This window comes from Cervus elaphus, chromosome 9, assembly GCF_910594005.1.
Source record: "Cervus elaphus chromosome 9, mCerEla1.1, whole genome shotgun sequence".
Lineage (NCBI taxonomy): Eukaryota > Metazoa > Chordata > Mammalia > Artiodactyla > Cervidae > Cervus > Cervus elaphus.
Window position 1 is genome coordinate 36,428,561 of NC_057823.1, and position 18,000 is coordinate 36,446,560.

General features: G+C 35.4%; 1 protein-coding gene across 3 annotated transcripts in view; it reads right to left on the reverse strand.

Annotated features, from left to right (window-relative positions):
- Window positions 1–18,000, reverse strand: part of DMXL1 (Dmx like 1) — a 123,940-nt gene that overhangs the window by 83,563 nt on the left and 22,377 nt on the right. For all 3 annotated transcript variants that reach the window (XM_043912302.1, XM_043912301.1, XM_043912303.1), the window contains exons 5-10: window positions 17,763–17,895; window positions 10,599–10,665; window positions 9,140–9,318; window positions 4,669–4,858; window positions 3,316–3,481; window positions 3–215 (exon numbers count right to left, since the gene is read on the reverse strand). In XM_043912302.1, the coding sequence (XP_043768237.1) occupies window positions 3–215; window positions 3,316–3,481; window positions 4,669–4,858; window positions 9,140–9,318; window positions 10,599–10,665; window positions 17,763–17,895 (948 nt within the window). The remainder of the gene's footprint in view (window positions 1–2; window positions 216–3,315; window positions 3,482–4,668; window positions 4,859–9,139; window positions 9,319–10,598; window positions 10,666–17,762; window positions 17,896–18,000) is intronic.

Sequence of the window (18,000 nt, forward strand, 5' to 3'; positions counted from 1 at the left end):
ACCTTCATCAGATTTTACATCTGCCTGATTAGAATCTTCTACACTGGTCTCAGAAGATGGTTGCTCAAAACTTTTTCTAAGTTGTTGTAAAAAGACTTCCATGGACAAAGAAAAATGCAACTCTTTATTGTTTAGCCAGTGTACGACAAAAGGTCCACTCTTCTCTTCATTTTCACTTAGACTCAGAGAGGTAATAGAAGGAAGAAGTGGAATGTCTACAAAGAACAAGAAAAAATCAAAATTATAATTTCTATCATGCTAGCACATAAAACACATTTTATTTAATCTCTAAGACTCGCAATATAATGGTTCCCACAATTATTACTAATGAAAAAACAGACTTAAATGGTGTATTTAATATACTTATTGTAAAGGACAGAAAAGTATACATTCTAAGTCACATACCATAACTTACTTATATATACACACATATGTATTTTTCTACAATTATAAAATGTTCTCATAAAGAAACATGTCTATAATTTTAAACATGTTAGTAGAATTGTGCTCTTAATTTATACAGAAACTCGTTAGAAACATATTCTAACCTGATCTACCGTTAAAAATGTCATCAAGTTGTCAAAGGAACCAGTGATACGTTTACCTCAATAGCAACAACTTTCTTTTACTTAAGAGACTGACATGTTAACTTTTTTCATGACTTACCTATCTAATCCTAAAACAGATACTGCGATAGATAGTTTATTTATTAGCATCAAGATTGAAATCAGATCGTATGAAACTGAGGTTCCCTTCTTATGTTCAAGAAAATCATTCAAGACAAGCCAACTCAGCTAAAAAACAAAACAAAATCTGGTCCCTTGGTATTACTTTTGAAATCATTGCTAAGGGAAGTATATTGAAGTACAAATTCGGAGTACATTGTAAAAAATGACAATTCTTACTTAATAGAGGTAAAGAAAGATTTGTCTATTATTAAAGTCCAAATCTAAATCATGCTGGTGTCTGCTGAACAATACAGGCTGGAATAGATTCAGTGAAGGTTAATAATTTTATCCAGAACAAATCTGCTGATTTTTAAAAATAGGAAATAATTTGAATTATTTGTTCAAACACTGTCTATTGCTGGACACCAACAGAAAGAGTATTATAGGGGATAAAGGAAAAGATAAATGAATCTTTCCCCACCCCTTCTATTGGAAGTGGTTCTAAGAGTTGATGGATATTATCTAATTCAAGAGCTCTGTTTATAACTATATATTCATTAGTATAATTGTTTAATTAGTATTTATCTATCTCCTACCTGGCTATATGCTTCATATGAGCAAAGATCAATAATGCTTTGATCATTACTGTATCTCCAGTTCCTATATGGCACCACACACAATAGAAGCCTTGAGGGACTGAACTGCCAATCCCACTGCTGCCAGGTGGACACACAACAGTGTCAGGGATTTAAAATGCCCCCAAGAAACTTCACGGTAGGATTTTCTGATTTTCAACTTACGAATCAACCCAGAAGAGATAAGTAATCCTGAAGTAGCTCATACACCTAGATGTTAAGTACACAAAAAGGAGGGGCTTAGGCTGACTTTTAGCAGAAGCATTCTGGTTGAAAAGAAATCACATTTCCTTTGCCTTCTGACCTCACTCAAAAAATTTGGTAAAATCATTTCTTATGAGAAATAATCATGGAGAGGGTATAAGAGCTAGAACTAAGAGAACATACTATTATGAACTTCTTTCCTGTATCTATTTCTATTGATGAACAAGTAAGTGAAGCTAAATCTGAATTGGGCCTTGCAGAAAGGTCATTCTGACAGACCTAATTTAAGGAAAGAAATTCTCCACAGAATCTAATATAGCTCCTAAAGTTATTATTTTTATTTGATTTGCCCTAAATGTATGAACTTTTCTTGGGGACCTACAATCTGAAGAAAGGTTTGAGTTTTCCTTATTGTAAGGTAGTCAAGAAGATGCTACGTTGTAACTTAGGATTTCTTTTTCCATAATACCTCAGCCTTTTCTATTAAAGTGAGAATTCAAGCTTTCTTTATTCTCAAAATACTGTCCTTTACTCACAAAGACTTTCAAAATTATTCCACTGACCTCAGAGCTTCCTCTGGATACTATAAGCACTGATAATATATCTTTTTTGATAAGATAATAATACAATATTCAATAAAAATCATTCAATATTCTCACATTTACATTTTCTTGACTCATGGATTCTTTTAGTGCTGGGACTGTTATTAACCAAATAAAACTGAAAAAAAAAAAAACAGGCAAATACACTTTATTCCTACCACAGGTATCTCTGCACTTTTAACTTATCAAAGTACTTCTCACTTCGATTCAAGTAACTAATGGACTGTATTCATTCTATGTTTCTTGAAGAAAGCAATACTGCAAATCCAGTGTGTTATATGGATACAGGTTGTGCTTAATTTATGTTTAAGAATATCTCCAGACTTCCCTGGTGGTCCAGGGGCTAAGACTCTGCCCTTTCAGTACAGAGGGCCTGAATTCAATCCCTGGTCAGGGAACTAGATCCTGCATGCCAACTAAGTGTTTTCATGCTGCAACGAAGATCTGGTGCAGCAAAACAAGCAAACAAAAGAATATCTCAAAATACACAAAAATTCATCAGACTGGTTACCTTCTGAGGAGGAAGACTAGAGTGGAATAGATGTGAAGGGAGGTTAACTTTATATTTCCTGTATAGATGGTATTTATTATGTGCAAATATTATTTTTAACTTTTTCCCAGCAATATTTTAAGGTTCTACCTCAAATGCCCAACTGTGACCACCTGGTTTTTAAACTAACATAAAATATTTACTATAATGATAAGCACTTCAGTCTTCAAATTCATGCATAAATCCAGGTATTCTAGATCTTTCAATCTATCTCAAAGTACATATTTGACCACAAAACAAGGTTTCTTAATTCTTCCAGTTACAACTTCTACAATATTTCCACCCTATTTCTGAAATAGCTCCAAAAGGTTAAGTACAAAACATACTGGTTTCATATGAATAACTATACAGTAATTATAATTCTGAGGTGTTAACTTCTTTGTTAAGTATTAGTTCAAATCTCAACTTTTGAATAAACTAATACAGAACATCTCAATGACTTATCACGATCTAAAATTACAGACCAAATCACAGCCTTAAGAAGCAAGCAAGTAAACAAAAACTTTTTCTATCATCAGTGAACTGGCTATAATGAAAAGTTAGCTAAGAAAATCACCTACAATTTTTTACTTACTCAATAAGTATAGTATAACTTATTGGTCATAAACATCAATCTACTTAATCTGGAAAACATTATCTGAACAGCACTTTATCACCTGTGGCTGGGTTGATGCTGGCTGCAATGTGAAAGTGGCACAGTGCATTGGCGTGCAGTGGCGTGTTCCTGTGAACGTGATGGGGGTCTTGTTGATGTGGCAGGTATCCAGTATGTGCTACAAGTGCAAGCGATCTCCGGCCTCTACGAAAAAATTTCAGATTTACCTATAAGAATAAAAACAATGTGAAACAATGCAAAACAAAGTAAAACTAACGTCTATTTTCTTATAAGCATATAGGTTATATAATGATTGTTAGATGCTCCTATTTCAGGTAAGCCTATATGTACAAGTACCTTACAGTATTTTTGTACAACAAACGTGAAACCTGAAATAAGCTTGGAACTTTTAACTGCCTGACTCTTCTTTAAACCATCACACAATATGTTACATTATGATTTAATATTTTCTTAATTATAAAAAGTTTACCATGCATCTGTGGAAAATGATGTCCCTATTTATACGGTTCTCTTTGTATCCACAGGTAACTCCCTATGACCACAAAGCACTGAATAATATTACCACCATTCATTAGGATGATATTTCATAGTTTACAAATCACTGTCACTGCAATCACCTCATTTGATCCATAAGGCAGACAAAGCAAATACTGTTGCTCTCATCTTTCATATGACACAATACTTTATACAGAACACAACATCACCTGAAAGTGACTTCTAGTCAAGGACTTCTTTCAACTATTATTATATATAACCACTGGTTGAGTCTCTACACAATACATACTTTATTCTATGCCACTAGCAATACGATCTAAATTTGAGAAACAGTATTTCCACAAACATATAAAACATTCAAAGATAAATCATTTTTAGGTCACTTTCTTATTTTCAAGAATCCATGTTACTAGTCTATGTTTAATCAGACCCAACATCAAAAACTGACTTTAGTCTTGCCATACGATATTAATTCAAGTTCTTGGAGGTTTGAATGATAATAAACGTAGAACACAATCTGATAAACTAATCATTCCTGTAATCATGACAGGACAAACACTCCAAGTCCTAAAGAAAGAAAAATAATAAATTATTTGTATAGTCAAATTTTTGCATTCTCAGATCTTAATTTACTTTATGTTATATCAGCTAAGTTAAGTATGATCATCCTTTTGATATCATCAGTCAACCTAAGGTTAACTTTGTAATTATAGGCAGTTTCATGCTAGACAAAAAAAAAAAAAAAAAAAATACTGAAAATTTTCTGAGAACTGATCTCCTAAGACATATATTTTTTCATAACTATCTGTGACTTTGAATATTAAGATGAATGTTACAAAAAGGCCTTGTACAAAAGATATTAAAACATACAGGAAAAACATCTAACAAAAACACTTACATCTGAGGCATTTTGAACTCGTTCTTTACTGGAAACATTTCTCTTGATGTTATTTATTAAATTAATTGGTTCAGCCCAATGGTTGCAGTCACCTCCATAGAGCAAACAATCATTTGGTAAAAATGTCTCTACCCAAAGACGACATATGTTATCTTTGCAGCAAGTCAACAGTACATTACATACAGAAGCCCTAAGGAATAAAAGGATTTTAGAAGCAAAAATATAAATTTCCCACAGTATCATATTACACAATGTTTCTATAATTATTTAAATGTAGACAACTAAGGTTATCAATGAAAAAAATGTCAATATACATTTATGCAACATAGTCAAAACCATTAAAACTGAGTTGGGTATTTGATTTCATCACTGCAAACACTTGCTAATCCATTTCTTTTCTGCCTAGAACTCAGTAGTTCCTGTTTCAGTAATCCAAGATTCTTACATCTAAAGAACAAAAACTGAGATCATATCATACTCCCTCAGTTAATAACAAGGAAAAAACCTGACATCTTCTATCAGATTTTCTGATTTATTCAGTGGATATTTATTTAAATTATTTCACAATGCTTCATTTTTACTTCCTGTAAAGGTATATGCATACTTGTCACTAACAAGCTATAGTAACTAGTACACTTACTGTGTCTTTGCCTAACATATGCCCAAAGCAGTCAAGTGCAAGAACAGAAAAATTCATTAAATATGAGCCATCTCCTTCCTTAGTCATTTTTTACTTTCAGTGAATTTACTGTCTTGCCACCCCACAAAATAATAACAAAACAATTACATATATGTTAACAAATTCCATACACATTGAGAGCTCAAAAGCTGAAATTCTATTAATGAAAACTATCTTTCTATTGACTGACAGTCTTTGTTAACTCAGCAAATTTTTTTTTTAAGTTACAATATCCTGTAAAAGACACTTATTCAAACATATCTAACTGATTAAAAAAAGAAAAATCAGTAGAAGGTTTCTATCAAGTAACTTGGTAAGTTAAAGAAAAAAAAATTAAATTAAAATATTCTATAGTAGTCACTTTTTAAAACATATCTATATGATTTTTAAAAAAAGCAAAGGGGAAGACCAGGGAGAACAGCACGTTCTGTCTTGGTAGCTCTCTCCTTCAGACTCCTCCCCTGTTCTGACACCTCCCTCCCTGCCCCTCCCCTTCTCTGTCTACTCCCCTACTCCTTTCCCGTTTCCATCCACTCTCTGGGCTTCCCTGCCTCTGCCTGCACCTACAATTCTCTGCTTCTTAGCCTCTCCAAACCACCCTCCCTTTCCACCTCTCCTACCTCATTGGTACCCTCCTCCTAGGGCCTCTTCTTATCTTTCCAAACCCTCTGTTTCTCCTGCCTTTTCTCACCCTTGTGCCTCTCCCTCCTCTTTTTCCTTCAATTTTCTTCCCCTTTTTTCTCTGTCTCCCTCTGACCTTTTCCTGCTCTTCTTCCTTCTATTTCTCTCTAGTACATTTACATACACACAGGCAGTGGCAATAATATCAAATGTAACAGAAACAGAAGAAAATACAAAAAGGCAATATGGAAAGTGCAAGGTTCATAGTGACCCATCAGTAAATGGCAGAATGGGAGGCTTACAAAGAAAGAGCAGAAGATAGGAGACTAAAGAGTTGAACAAACAGCAATCAGGAAAGGCATACAAACTTAGACAAGACCAACAAAGCAAGCTAGAAAGGTGCACAACTCAGAAGCATGGACACGGATTCGACCACAGATGATGCTCTTCAGAACACCAAACCTTTACAAATAGTGTAAACGGCTGGCTAGTAATATAAGCATGGCATAGAAGAAATATCCTGATGTATCTGAGGCATTGCTCAGGCCATATCTCCCTTTCTCACTTCTTCATCAAGGTATCTTATTCTCTCTTCAATAAGCACATCATATTCAGGTACACCCCTCCCCCTCCACCCAAAAATTATATATATAGATGAATGACCTTATATAGGGCAACGGTATGGTGGGTAAGTGTCTGCAACAGTTGTCCTATCTTGAGGCAACAACAGGCTAAGATGGTTCTAAAACTAGTTATGTAAAACCAACTTCTGAAGGTTTTGTGGGGAAAATAACCAAACCTCCCAATCTGTCCTACATTCATCATTTTTAATTAACAGGGAAGTGTCTGTATATGCTCATTAAAAACACATCCCCATTTTTCCTCTCAAGCTAGCAGACACTTTGTGTGAAGCATCATCATTTGGTTGAACATCTTAATTTTAAGATGCTGGATCAGAAAGGACAATGGTCTTTGATGGCATCTCTTTCACTCTCATGAGAAAGGGTCAGCCTTCCTACTATAAATCTGCAGGCAGCTGGTGAAACAAACATGAAAACTAAAAGAAAAAAAAAAAACTAAAAGAACTAAAGGAGATTAGTTGGTTTTTTAATAGATCCGAAAGTGAAATTCTGGAAACCTTGCCAAGACACCACAACTAACAGAAAAGTCTTGTTCTACACCACAGTTCCTTATGCTGTAGAATTTAGTTGATAAAAGAGATAAAATAAGTAGGGGAGAAAATTAATATGTTTTTTGCTGTCAGGTATTCTTAATGCCCCAGTTTAAGGTACCTGCCTCTGCCTCCACCATGATCACTTTTGCCAACAGTGAGTAAACTGTATCAGAAGCAGATGTGACTGTTTTCTCTCAAAATATACAATATTTCATAATTCTCTTTTTTAGTATTCTGGTGCTCTTATTAGCTACATGTGAAAATACCTGGAATATCGTTAAGAACTCAACCTTCAGAATAATGTAAACTTCCGACAGTTCTAAACGGTTAACGGTTTGTGAAGACAGCTCTTTTTACTTTACGTATGTCATAGCTCGGGGCTTCCCCACTGGCTCAGTGGTAAAGAATACACCTGCAGTGCAGGAGACACGGGTTCAATCCCGGGGTTGGAAAGATGTCCTGGAGAAAGAAATGGCAGCCCACTCCAGTATTCTTGCCTGGAAAATCTTATAGATAGAGGAGCCTAGTGGGCTACAGTTCATGGAGTCGCAAAGAGTCAGACACAACTGAGCACACACACATCATGGCTCATTCTATTCTAGACACATATTTATACGTGTGGGCAATGGTCTCAGAAGTACTAAAGTAATAGTTCTCAAAGTAAAGGTGGACTGAGGGTGCTTCTGCTAACAATATAGATTGTCCACACCACTCTCCTTTAGCTCAAAACTGTGAAACACACTTCTAACAGAAGAACCATCCATGTACCTAGAGTGCCCTACTCTCATGCTCTGTTAGACTGGAGGAGAGAGGTAAGAAGAATGGTAACTATCACACTACAAAATTGTTCAAAAGATCTAGGTATAACAATGATGTGTGTATGCTGTTATACATACATCATATGTGGATTTGTGTCCAAATCTACAGAATGTACAACACCAAGAGTGAATCACAATGTAAATTATGGACATTAGGTGATAATAATGTGTTGATGTAAGCATCAACTGTAACAAATGAACCACTCTGGTGGAGGATGTTGATAAAGCAGGTGGTTGTGCATATGTGGAAAAAAGGGTTATATGGAAAATCTCTGTACCCTCCCCTCAACTTTGCTATAAACCTTAAACTGCTCTAAAAAGAATGTTTAATATAAAATAATTTTTTAAAAAAATCTAGGTTTACTCTGCTGGCTCAGAAGAGCAAAACTAAAGTTAACAAATGATCTAAGTATGCTATAATGGATCAGCTTAAGACATTCTCAGATGACAAAAAGATAAGGGGAAAACTGTATTGATCCATAGTGTGGCCAAATTGAAGATGGCCATGTGGAACGAAAAGGGATTTCTACCTATAATTAAGCAATACAATACCTCTGTAACTTACTAAGTATATGCAAAAAGTCAACGGGATATCAAGTCTGGCAAAGACTATAGGAAACAAATGAAGTACTAACAGGTTTGTTTGTGCATGCGTGTGTAGGTTAAATTAATACCTAGTTTAGGACATCATAATCTATTAGCCCATGTACTTTTCCTCAAAGATGCTGCAGGCAGTTAAAGAAATATTTGAGGTCTCATGGTATACACTCTCAATAAAGCTTGTTTTTTTTTTAGTTACCAAAAAAAAAAAAAAAAAAAAACCACAGTGGATGCACATAGAAAGGGACAAGATAAACACAGTGAAATGTGAAAAAGTTGATGCAAATAGAAATTTGGAGAATGATTAAAAGATGAAAGAAGTGAAAGAAAAAGATGCACAACTCTGGCACTTTAAGATATCTGATCTAGAGGTAAATTATCCTTTCACATGGCTCTCCTCTTAAGTATCAAATATAGTTAGCTCACAGCCAGAGACTTGCAGTCCAGGAGCTATCTAGTACTACTTGAATCTTCATGGACAAAAACCCTATAGCAATAGATTCTCAAAATGAGAAAAGTGGTCAAAGTCACAAAGATGACGTTCTCTTAATACATGGGAAAAATGACTAATCCACTGACCTAGGCATATATTTGCTTGTTTTACGCCAGGAAAATCCATTTACAGCTCGAGGATGGGCCAGATATACAAAAGAAAAGTCAGTTTCTCCTTCAGATTGTTTTTCTGAATTTTTATCTGGAGAGGTAACAGATGTCCGCCAGTTTTCTACATTATACCATACCTTTAAAAGACAGTCATCCTAAGAGGGTGGAAAAACAGAAACAGAAAAACATCCAGATCAGAATTAAAGGTTAAATCAAATACCAAAGGTAAGATTTCTCTTCCCAATTAAAGGAACGTAGGGATGTGAGGAGGGGTTGGGCATGGAAAAATTAAGAAAATCTCTGATTCTGATACTTTTCTAACCAGCATTCCTTAACTGTTCTTTGAGAATTATGGTATGTGAATGTGTGTATTTTGCAAAGGTTGGTTCAAGGAAAATGCTAGCTACCATTTGATATGGAAAATAAAGTCATTCAGGAAAGACCTAAAGATGAAGGGTTCATTTTCTCACTTAGCCAAATATTAAATAAGAAAGCATTACCATTAGTAGACTTCAAAATACTGCTAATTTTATAAAACATTTTTTATAGATTGTCATATGAATGTTCAAAGAAAATGATAACTAGTTAGCAACTACCAGTATATAAAATATTCTAAGCACAATCAAAATTGCATCTCCTAATCTGGGAAGGAAAGCAAGAATGAGAGATTAGCATGTACCAGGCTCTGCTCGTAAGCTACTAATTACATTCCCAACACGGACTGAAGTCAATCAGACTAAACAGTTCTAGTTTTCTCCTAAAAGAATTTTAGGAGAAAATACCTCACTAAGAATTTAAGACATATCTCGTATTCTTAGTCTGCAGATTTGAGTCATGGGAACAGTAACTTCAGACTATTAGTTATATGTAAAGTGCTCTGTGAACCAATGATTTAAAATAATTAAAATTTAAAGGAATTCACTGTTCTAAAATCAACAGGTAATAACAAAGAAAAGTTACAAATGTCCTTCTAGAAAGTCTGTAAATTCTTTTACTATAAATACAGTCTAATATAGCTGTCAGCTAGAAGATAACATAAACAACAGTTATAGTTTATTACTGACAGTATACTATATCCAAGATACTGTGCCACTTTATATACACTGTCCATAAACTAACCTGATGATCCACGACCTATGAGGTAGGTATTATCATCCTTAGTCTATACGTGAGGAAACCAAGGATCAAAGTAATTAACTACTTGCTCAAGATCAAAAAGTTGGTAAATGGCAAACTTATACCAGATCTACCTTTGACCTAAGCTGTTTCAATTATATCATATTGCCCTTTGACATAATACTATTTAGCCAATTTTGGCTTTTTAACATATTTAACAGAAAATATTTGCAACATAAATAATGAAGCAAGTTAATTTTTTTTGATATTTCAAAATACACCATAAACACAACTTGATAATAGTATTTTCACAAATTACCTTCCCAGCAGTGGCAAAAAATTCTCCATCTGGTGAAAATTTCATTAAATGAACTTGGGAAGCAGTTCTGTAAATTAAATAGACAAGGCATAATTTTCAAGGAAAATTAAATGAGAGAATGCAACATTACTTCTCTAAACTATATTCAGTAATCTGCTTCAAATACAAAATATGATAACGTAAGTTTGACACTTACTTTTAAGTATATCTCATAATATAAATTAGAAATAGAAAATTTAATATTAAATGTAAAAATTATTTTCAATGTAAAAATATCTATGCATAAGAATCATATAAGGAATGACTTGTCATTCTTTAAAGCTTAAGACAGAAGAGTCATAGCTCTCATTCCTTTAGAATATGAGAAAGAAGAGTTTCATTTTTTAACCTGGAAATCTAATTTTTGGAGCTATGGGTACTTACATTCCAACATACATTTACAAGAACAATAAATCAGTATTTTACAATGAATTCTGCCTTAAGGCAGCATTTGCACAGTTGAAAATTATGTGTGTGTTAATGAGAGACTTCCAACCACTATGGATTCGGCCTTCCAATTTCACCAACATACGTGGTGCATACTTGTCTTTCCTTCCTCAAGGAGTTTCAGCTCATTTCCCTCATCACCTTTCCTTCTGCCTTTCAGGAAATACTGATCTCAAGACATTTCTCACTATCATTACTTTCCTTTTCTTTACCCAAGTTCATGCTTAGATAGAGTCACACTAAATTTACTTGTAAAGCAAGCCAAAGAGGAATTCCGTCATAGTTCAATTTCAAATAAAAAAAACTTTTTTAGCCTGACTTTAATTATTATAAATACATAACAGAAAATAATGATATAAATGGGTGAAAAGAAGAAAATAAAATCATCTATAGCTTCACCAAAAACACAACAACCATTTCCATGCAAAATCACTAGTAACATGTTAATACGTTGACTTCCAGATCTCTTTCCACTCTACTTTCTGTGGGAGGTGGTGGGGAAGAAGATGGAAACTTTTTACAATTTGTTCTGTAATATTTATTTTAAAATATGTCATGAACATAAGTTCTGATACTTTGAAACTCCAATACTTGGCCACCTGATACGAAGAGCTGAATCATATGCAAAGACCCTGATGCTGGGAAAGATTGAGGGCAGGAGGAGAAGGGGACGCCAGAGGATGAGATGGTTGGATGGTATCACTGACTCAATGGGCATGCGTTTGGGTGGACTCCGGGAGTTGGTGATGGACAGGGAGGCCTGGCGTGCTGCGGTTCATGGGGTCGCAAAGAGGTGGACATGACTGAGTAATTGAACTGAACATTAAGTGGTACAGTGAACAGTTTTGAACACACATTTTCATGTATCTGGTTAATCTTAAAGATATCTTTAAAACAAATAATTAAAAGTGCTTGGTCTTACACTGCTATATTTAAAATGGTTAACCAACAAGAACCTACTATATGGCACATGGAACTCTGCTCAAAGTTGTGTGGCAGCCTGGACGGTAGTGGAGTTAGGGGGAGAATGGATACATGTATTTGTATGGCTGAGTCCTTCACTGTTCACCTGAGACTATCATAACATAGTTTGTTAATCAGCTATACCCCAATACAAAAAAAAGTTAAAAAAAATTCCTGGTCTTCATGATTGTGACTATGTTGTCCCAAAAGTTTTTTCTTAAAGCAATGTCTAAAGCAATTCTCTTAAATGGGAATCAGATTTCAAAACCCTCAACAGCTTCCAAACTCACTCAAAATTAAAATGCAAAAGCCTCACAATAACCTGTAAGCTGCCTCCTGACTCTTGATCACTTCTCCATCACTCCTCACTATGTTCACTTTCCTCCAGCCACAAGGTGACACACAGTTTTACCTCAGGGTCTTGTACTAGTTCCCTCCTCCAAAAGATATACACACATAATTTACTTCCTTCATATCTATACTCAACGTCAGCTCTACTCCTCTTCTCCCATCCTACTTATTCTCTATCGTACTTACTAGTCTTCATCTAACAGGTATAAGCAGATTTTTTTAAATGCACCACAAATGAACTATAATCAAGCTCAACTTTTAAACGTATTCCAGTTAGTGTAAACTTCAGTTGTTCAGTTCAGTTCAGTTGCTCAGTCATGTCCGACTCTTTGAAACCCCATGAACTGAAGCACGCCAGGCCTCCTGGTCCATCACCAATTCCTGGAGTTTACCCAAACTCATGTCCATTGAGTCGGTGATGCCATCCAACCATCTCATCCTCTGTCGCCCCCTTCTCCTTCTGCCCTAAGTCTTTCCCAGGGTCTTTACAAAAGAGTCAGCTCTTCGCATGAGGTGGCCAAACTACTGGAGTTTCAGCTTCAACATCAGTCCTTCCAATGAACACTCAGGACTGATCTTCTTTAGGATGGATTGGTTGGACCTCCTTGCACTCCAAGGGACTCTCAAGAGTCTTCTCCAACATCACAGTTCAAAAGCATCAATTCTTCAGCGCTCAGCTTTCTTTATAGTCCAACTCTCACATCCAAATATGACTACGGGTAAAACCATAGCCTTGACTAGACAAACCGTTGTTGATAAAGTAATGTCTCTGCTTTAAATATGCTATCTAGGTTGGTCATAACTTTCCTTCCAAGGAGGAAGCGTCTTTTAATTTCATGGCTGCAGTCACCATCTGCAGTGATTTTGGAGCCCCCAAAAATAAAGTTAGCCACTGTTTCCCCATCTATTTGCCATAAGTAATGGGACCGGGTGCCATGATCTTTGTTTTCTGAATGTTGAGCTTTAAGCCAACTTTTTCACTCTCCTCTTTCAACTTCATCAAGAGCCTCTTTAGTAATTCTTCACTTTCTGCCATAAGGGTGGTGTCATCTGCATATCAGGTTATTGATATTTCTCCCGGCAATCTTGATTCCAGCTTGTGCTTCTTCCAGCCCAGCGTTTCTCATGATGTACTCTGCATATAAGTTAAATAAGCAGGGTGACAAAATACAACCTTGACGTACTTCTTTTCCTATTTGGAACTAGTCTGTTGTTCCACGTCCAGATCTAACTGTTGCTTCCTGACCTGCATACATACAGGTTTCTCAAGAGACAGGTCAGGTGGTTTGGTACGCCCATCTCTTTCAGAATTTTCCAGTTTATTGTGATCCACACAGTCAAAGGCTTTGGCATAGTCAATAAAGAGGAAGTAGATGTTTTTCTGGAACTCTCTTGCCTTTTCAATGATACAATGGATGTTGGCAATTTGATCTCTGGTTCCTCTGCCTTTTCTAAAACCAACTTGAACATCTGGAAGTTCACAGTTCACATATTGCTGAAGCCTGGCTTGGAGAATTTTGAGCATTACTGTACTAGCATGTGAGATGAGTGCAATTGTGAGGAAGTCTGAGCATTCTTTGGCATTGTCTTTCTTTGGAATTGGAATGAAAACTGACCTTTTCCAGTCCTGCGGCCACTGCTGAGTTTTCCAGATTTTCTGGCATATTGAGTGCAGCACTTTCACAGCATCATCCTTTAGGATCTGAAATTCCTTTAGGAATTTCCTTTAGGAAACTGGAATTCCATCACCTCTACTACCTTTGTTCGTAGTTATGCTTCCTAAGGTCCACTTGACTTTACATTCCAGGATGTCTGGCTCTAGGTGAGTGATCACACCATTGTGATTATCTGGGTTGTGAAGATATTTTTTGTATAGTTCTTCTGTGTATTCTTGCCATCTCTTTTTAGTATCTTCTGCTTCTGTTAGGTCCATACCATTTCTGTCCTTTATTGAGCCCACCTTTGCATGAAGTGTTCCCTTGGTATCTCTAATTTTCTTGAAGAGATCTCTAGTCTTTCCCATTCTATTGCTTTCCTCTATTTCTTTGCATTGATTGCTGAGGAAGGCTTTCTTATCTCTCTTTGTTATTCTTTGGAACCCTGCATTCAAATTGGTATATCTTTCCTTTTCTCCTTTGCCTTTTGCTTCTCTTCTTTTCACAGCTATTTGTAAGGCATCCTCAGACAGCCATTTTGCTTTTTTATATTTCTTTTTCTTGGGGATGGTCTTGATCCCTGTCTCCTGTACAATGTTACAAACCTCCATCCATAGTTCATCAGGCACTCTCTCTATCAGATCTAGTTCCTTAAATCTATTTCTCACTTTCACTGTATAGCCATAAGGGATTTGATTTAGATCATACTTGAGTGGTCTAGTGGTTTCCCTCACTTTCTTCAATTTAAGTCTGAACTTGGCAATAAGGTGTTCATGATCCAAGCCACAGTCAGCTCCCGGTCTTGTTTTTACTGACTGTATAGAGCTTCTCCATCTTTGGCTGCAAAGAATATAATCAATCTGATTTCAGTGTTAGCCATCTGGAGATGTCCACGTGTAGAGTCTTCTCTTGCGTTTTTGGAAGAGGGTGTTTGCTATGACCAGTGCGTTCTCTTGGCAAAACTATTAGCCTTTGCCCTGCTTCATTCTGTACTCCAAGGCCAAATTTGCCTGTTACTCCAGGTGTTTCTTGACTTCCTACTTTTGCATTCCTGTCCCCTATAATGAAAAGGACATCTTTTTTGGGTGTTAGTTCTAAAAGGTCTTGTAGGTCCTCATAGAACCGTTCAACTTCAGCTTCTTCGGTATTACTGGTCGGGGCATAGACTTGGATTACCGTGATATTGAATGGTTTGCCTTGGAAACGAACAGAGATCATTCGGTCGTGTTTGAGATTGCATCCAAGTACTGCATTTCGGACTCTTTTGTTGACTATCATGACCATTCCATTTCTTCTAAGGATCAATCTTCAGTTGATCCTAGAATAAAACTTGCATAGTTTCCAGTCCAAGGCTTAATTGTTTACTTAAATAATAAACTACTTCAAATAAATGAGTATGTCTAGTCCAAGTTACTAGGACTCTGTATAACTGTTTTTTAACTTAAGATTCTCTCCCTCTCCCAAATGTATGAAATACATTTCAGATTCTCAGTTCAACCCAAGACGCTCCTGACCAGATCTGCAGTGACTGCACCGCAGCACTTCTCTGCTCTTCTCTCCCTCAATCTCATAAGCAAAGCCACAGCTCTTTCTAGAGAATCATCTTTTTTGTGAAATCCTATTTCCTCTATATTTAAACCCTTTTTAATACCCATGATCTGACTATGGGGTGCAAAAAAAACATAGAACTAGCTCCTTTGAAATCTCCTTTGTAAATTCCATATACAGGAAATGTGCCTTACTCTGACTTTGGTATCTGATAGGTGACTCAGTGGTGAAGAATCCCTCTGCCAACGCAGGAGAAGATACTGGGTTGGGAAGATCCCCTGGAGAAGTAAATGACAACCCACTCCAATATTCTTGCCTTGGAAATACCCTAGACAGAGGAGCCTAGTGGGCTACAGTTCATGGGGTCTCAAGAAGAGATGGACACAACTTAGCAACTAAACAACTGCTTCACATAAAACTGACTCAGGAAGAATGCCCTTCCTTACATCCTGTCATACCGATTTACCGGTATATTGTCTATCTCCACCCATCCGTTCATGGCTATATTCTAAGCACTTTTACCACTGCCTGGAATATGATAAGCACTCAACAAATATTTGTTGGAATGAAAGTAATTTGGACTTGCTATCTAAAGAACATAAGAAAAATTAAGCCAACTGATACATACTTCCATAAAGTATGATACTAATTTTATGCTCTTATTAACAGTATATATTAATTAGAGTATCTTTTCTCTACTCACTCACTAGTAATAGGTATTATTAATTCTTTTCTTTATGGATATTTTGCATCTCATGATTTTTGAATGAGGTCAGTCAACTCAATATGCTGCTCTTTATTTGCGTATAATACTTTAAAAAATTTTCTCAAAACATTTTTCTCATTGTCCATTTTTGTTTACTTCTGAAATATCTACTACCTTCGAATTAATTTTTAAAGCCTCCTTTTAAAAAATGGCATTAACCCAAAATTGCATGTATTTCCCATCAAGGTTTTGGTTTTTTTTCCTTACGGTATTTTTGCTTCACAAAAGATTTTTACTGACACCCAAAACTATTAATTTTTTCCTTTTCTTTCTTTTTAGTTTTTAGCTGTGGTGTTATACTTAGAAAAACTTCCACAACTCTAAAATAGCACTTCTCATCCAACAGTGATAGCACACAAATGACAATAGCCCAATACACAATTTTTAATTTCCCAATAGTGACATTTAAAAAAAGTAAAAAGAAACAGGTGAAATTAACTATATTTTACTTAATCCAATATATCAAAAGCATTATCATTTCAGTATGTAATCAACTAAAACTTAGTATGACTTTCACATTCTTTTAAAACTTTTAAATCCAGTGGGTATTTTATACTTTTAGGCCATCTCAGTTCAGTCTAGCCATATTTCAAGTGCTCAAGTGAGATGTGGCTAGTTGCTATCATACCAGACACGGCAGTATTAAAATATGAAAATTTACCGATATTTTCATCTAAATTTTTTTTGTTGTATACATACTGCTTTTTATTCCTTTTAAATTTGTTTTTGTGCCAAGTATGAAAGAGATTCTAACTTTGCTTTCTCCTCCACAGAGCTAGCAAGTTGCCTTACTGATGTAAAATGCCACCTTACATACTAAATCTCTGTGTACTTGGGTCTAACCCTGGATCCTAATCTATCCATTCCTGTATCAACAACAAACGGCTTGATCTGTTGTAGCATTATAATTAGTTTTACTATACTGTATGTCTTCATTCTTTTCTTCTTTCAGAATTTTCCTTTTCTTGCCATATGTGTCCTTTTAAAATTCTGGACTCCACTCACAAGTAGAAATTCCAATGAGATTTTGATGAGTGATATTCAACATATAGATTAATTTGGGAAAAATTTACTTCTTCACAACAGGAAAATTCAGTCAAAAGTATGAAAGGTATCTTTGTCTTCCTTTTGTATACTTTAGAAAGCTCATATGGGCCTTACACATTTCTGTTTCTTCCTATGTGTTTTATTCAACAACTGAAAAAAAAAAAAAAGGATCTCCAGAGCATGGAAAATGGTGACTGTTCTATATATATAAGAAAAGGTATGTCACAATTATAAAAAAATCAGTACTTTTTATGTTAGTATGCTTTTATACAAACTAAAATTCATTTATAATATAATAAGACCATATGAAATAGGTTTATTGGTTTAACCCCCTAATTAATTGCTTACTTGCACTGCCAAATGCATCTCCAATCCCCAAAGTTAAGATCTGTTTTATCTGGATTTTCATCTTCAGCTGGCTTCTCCAAGTTAGCATTGGACCAGAGTTGCAAACAGCTGGAACCAGTTAAAAGACGATTACCTGAAAAAATATGTATCATGCACCAATAATTATTCAGGTATTTAATTAGCGACTTAAGTTACATGCTCAAGAGCTTCATATAATACTGTAAAGAATACAGCTTTT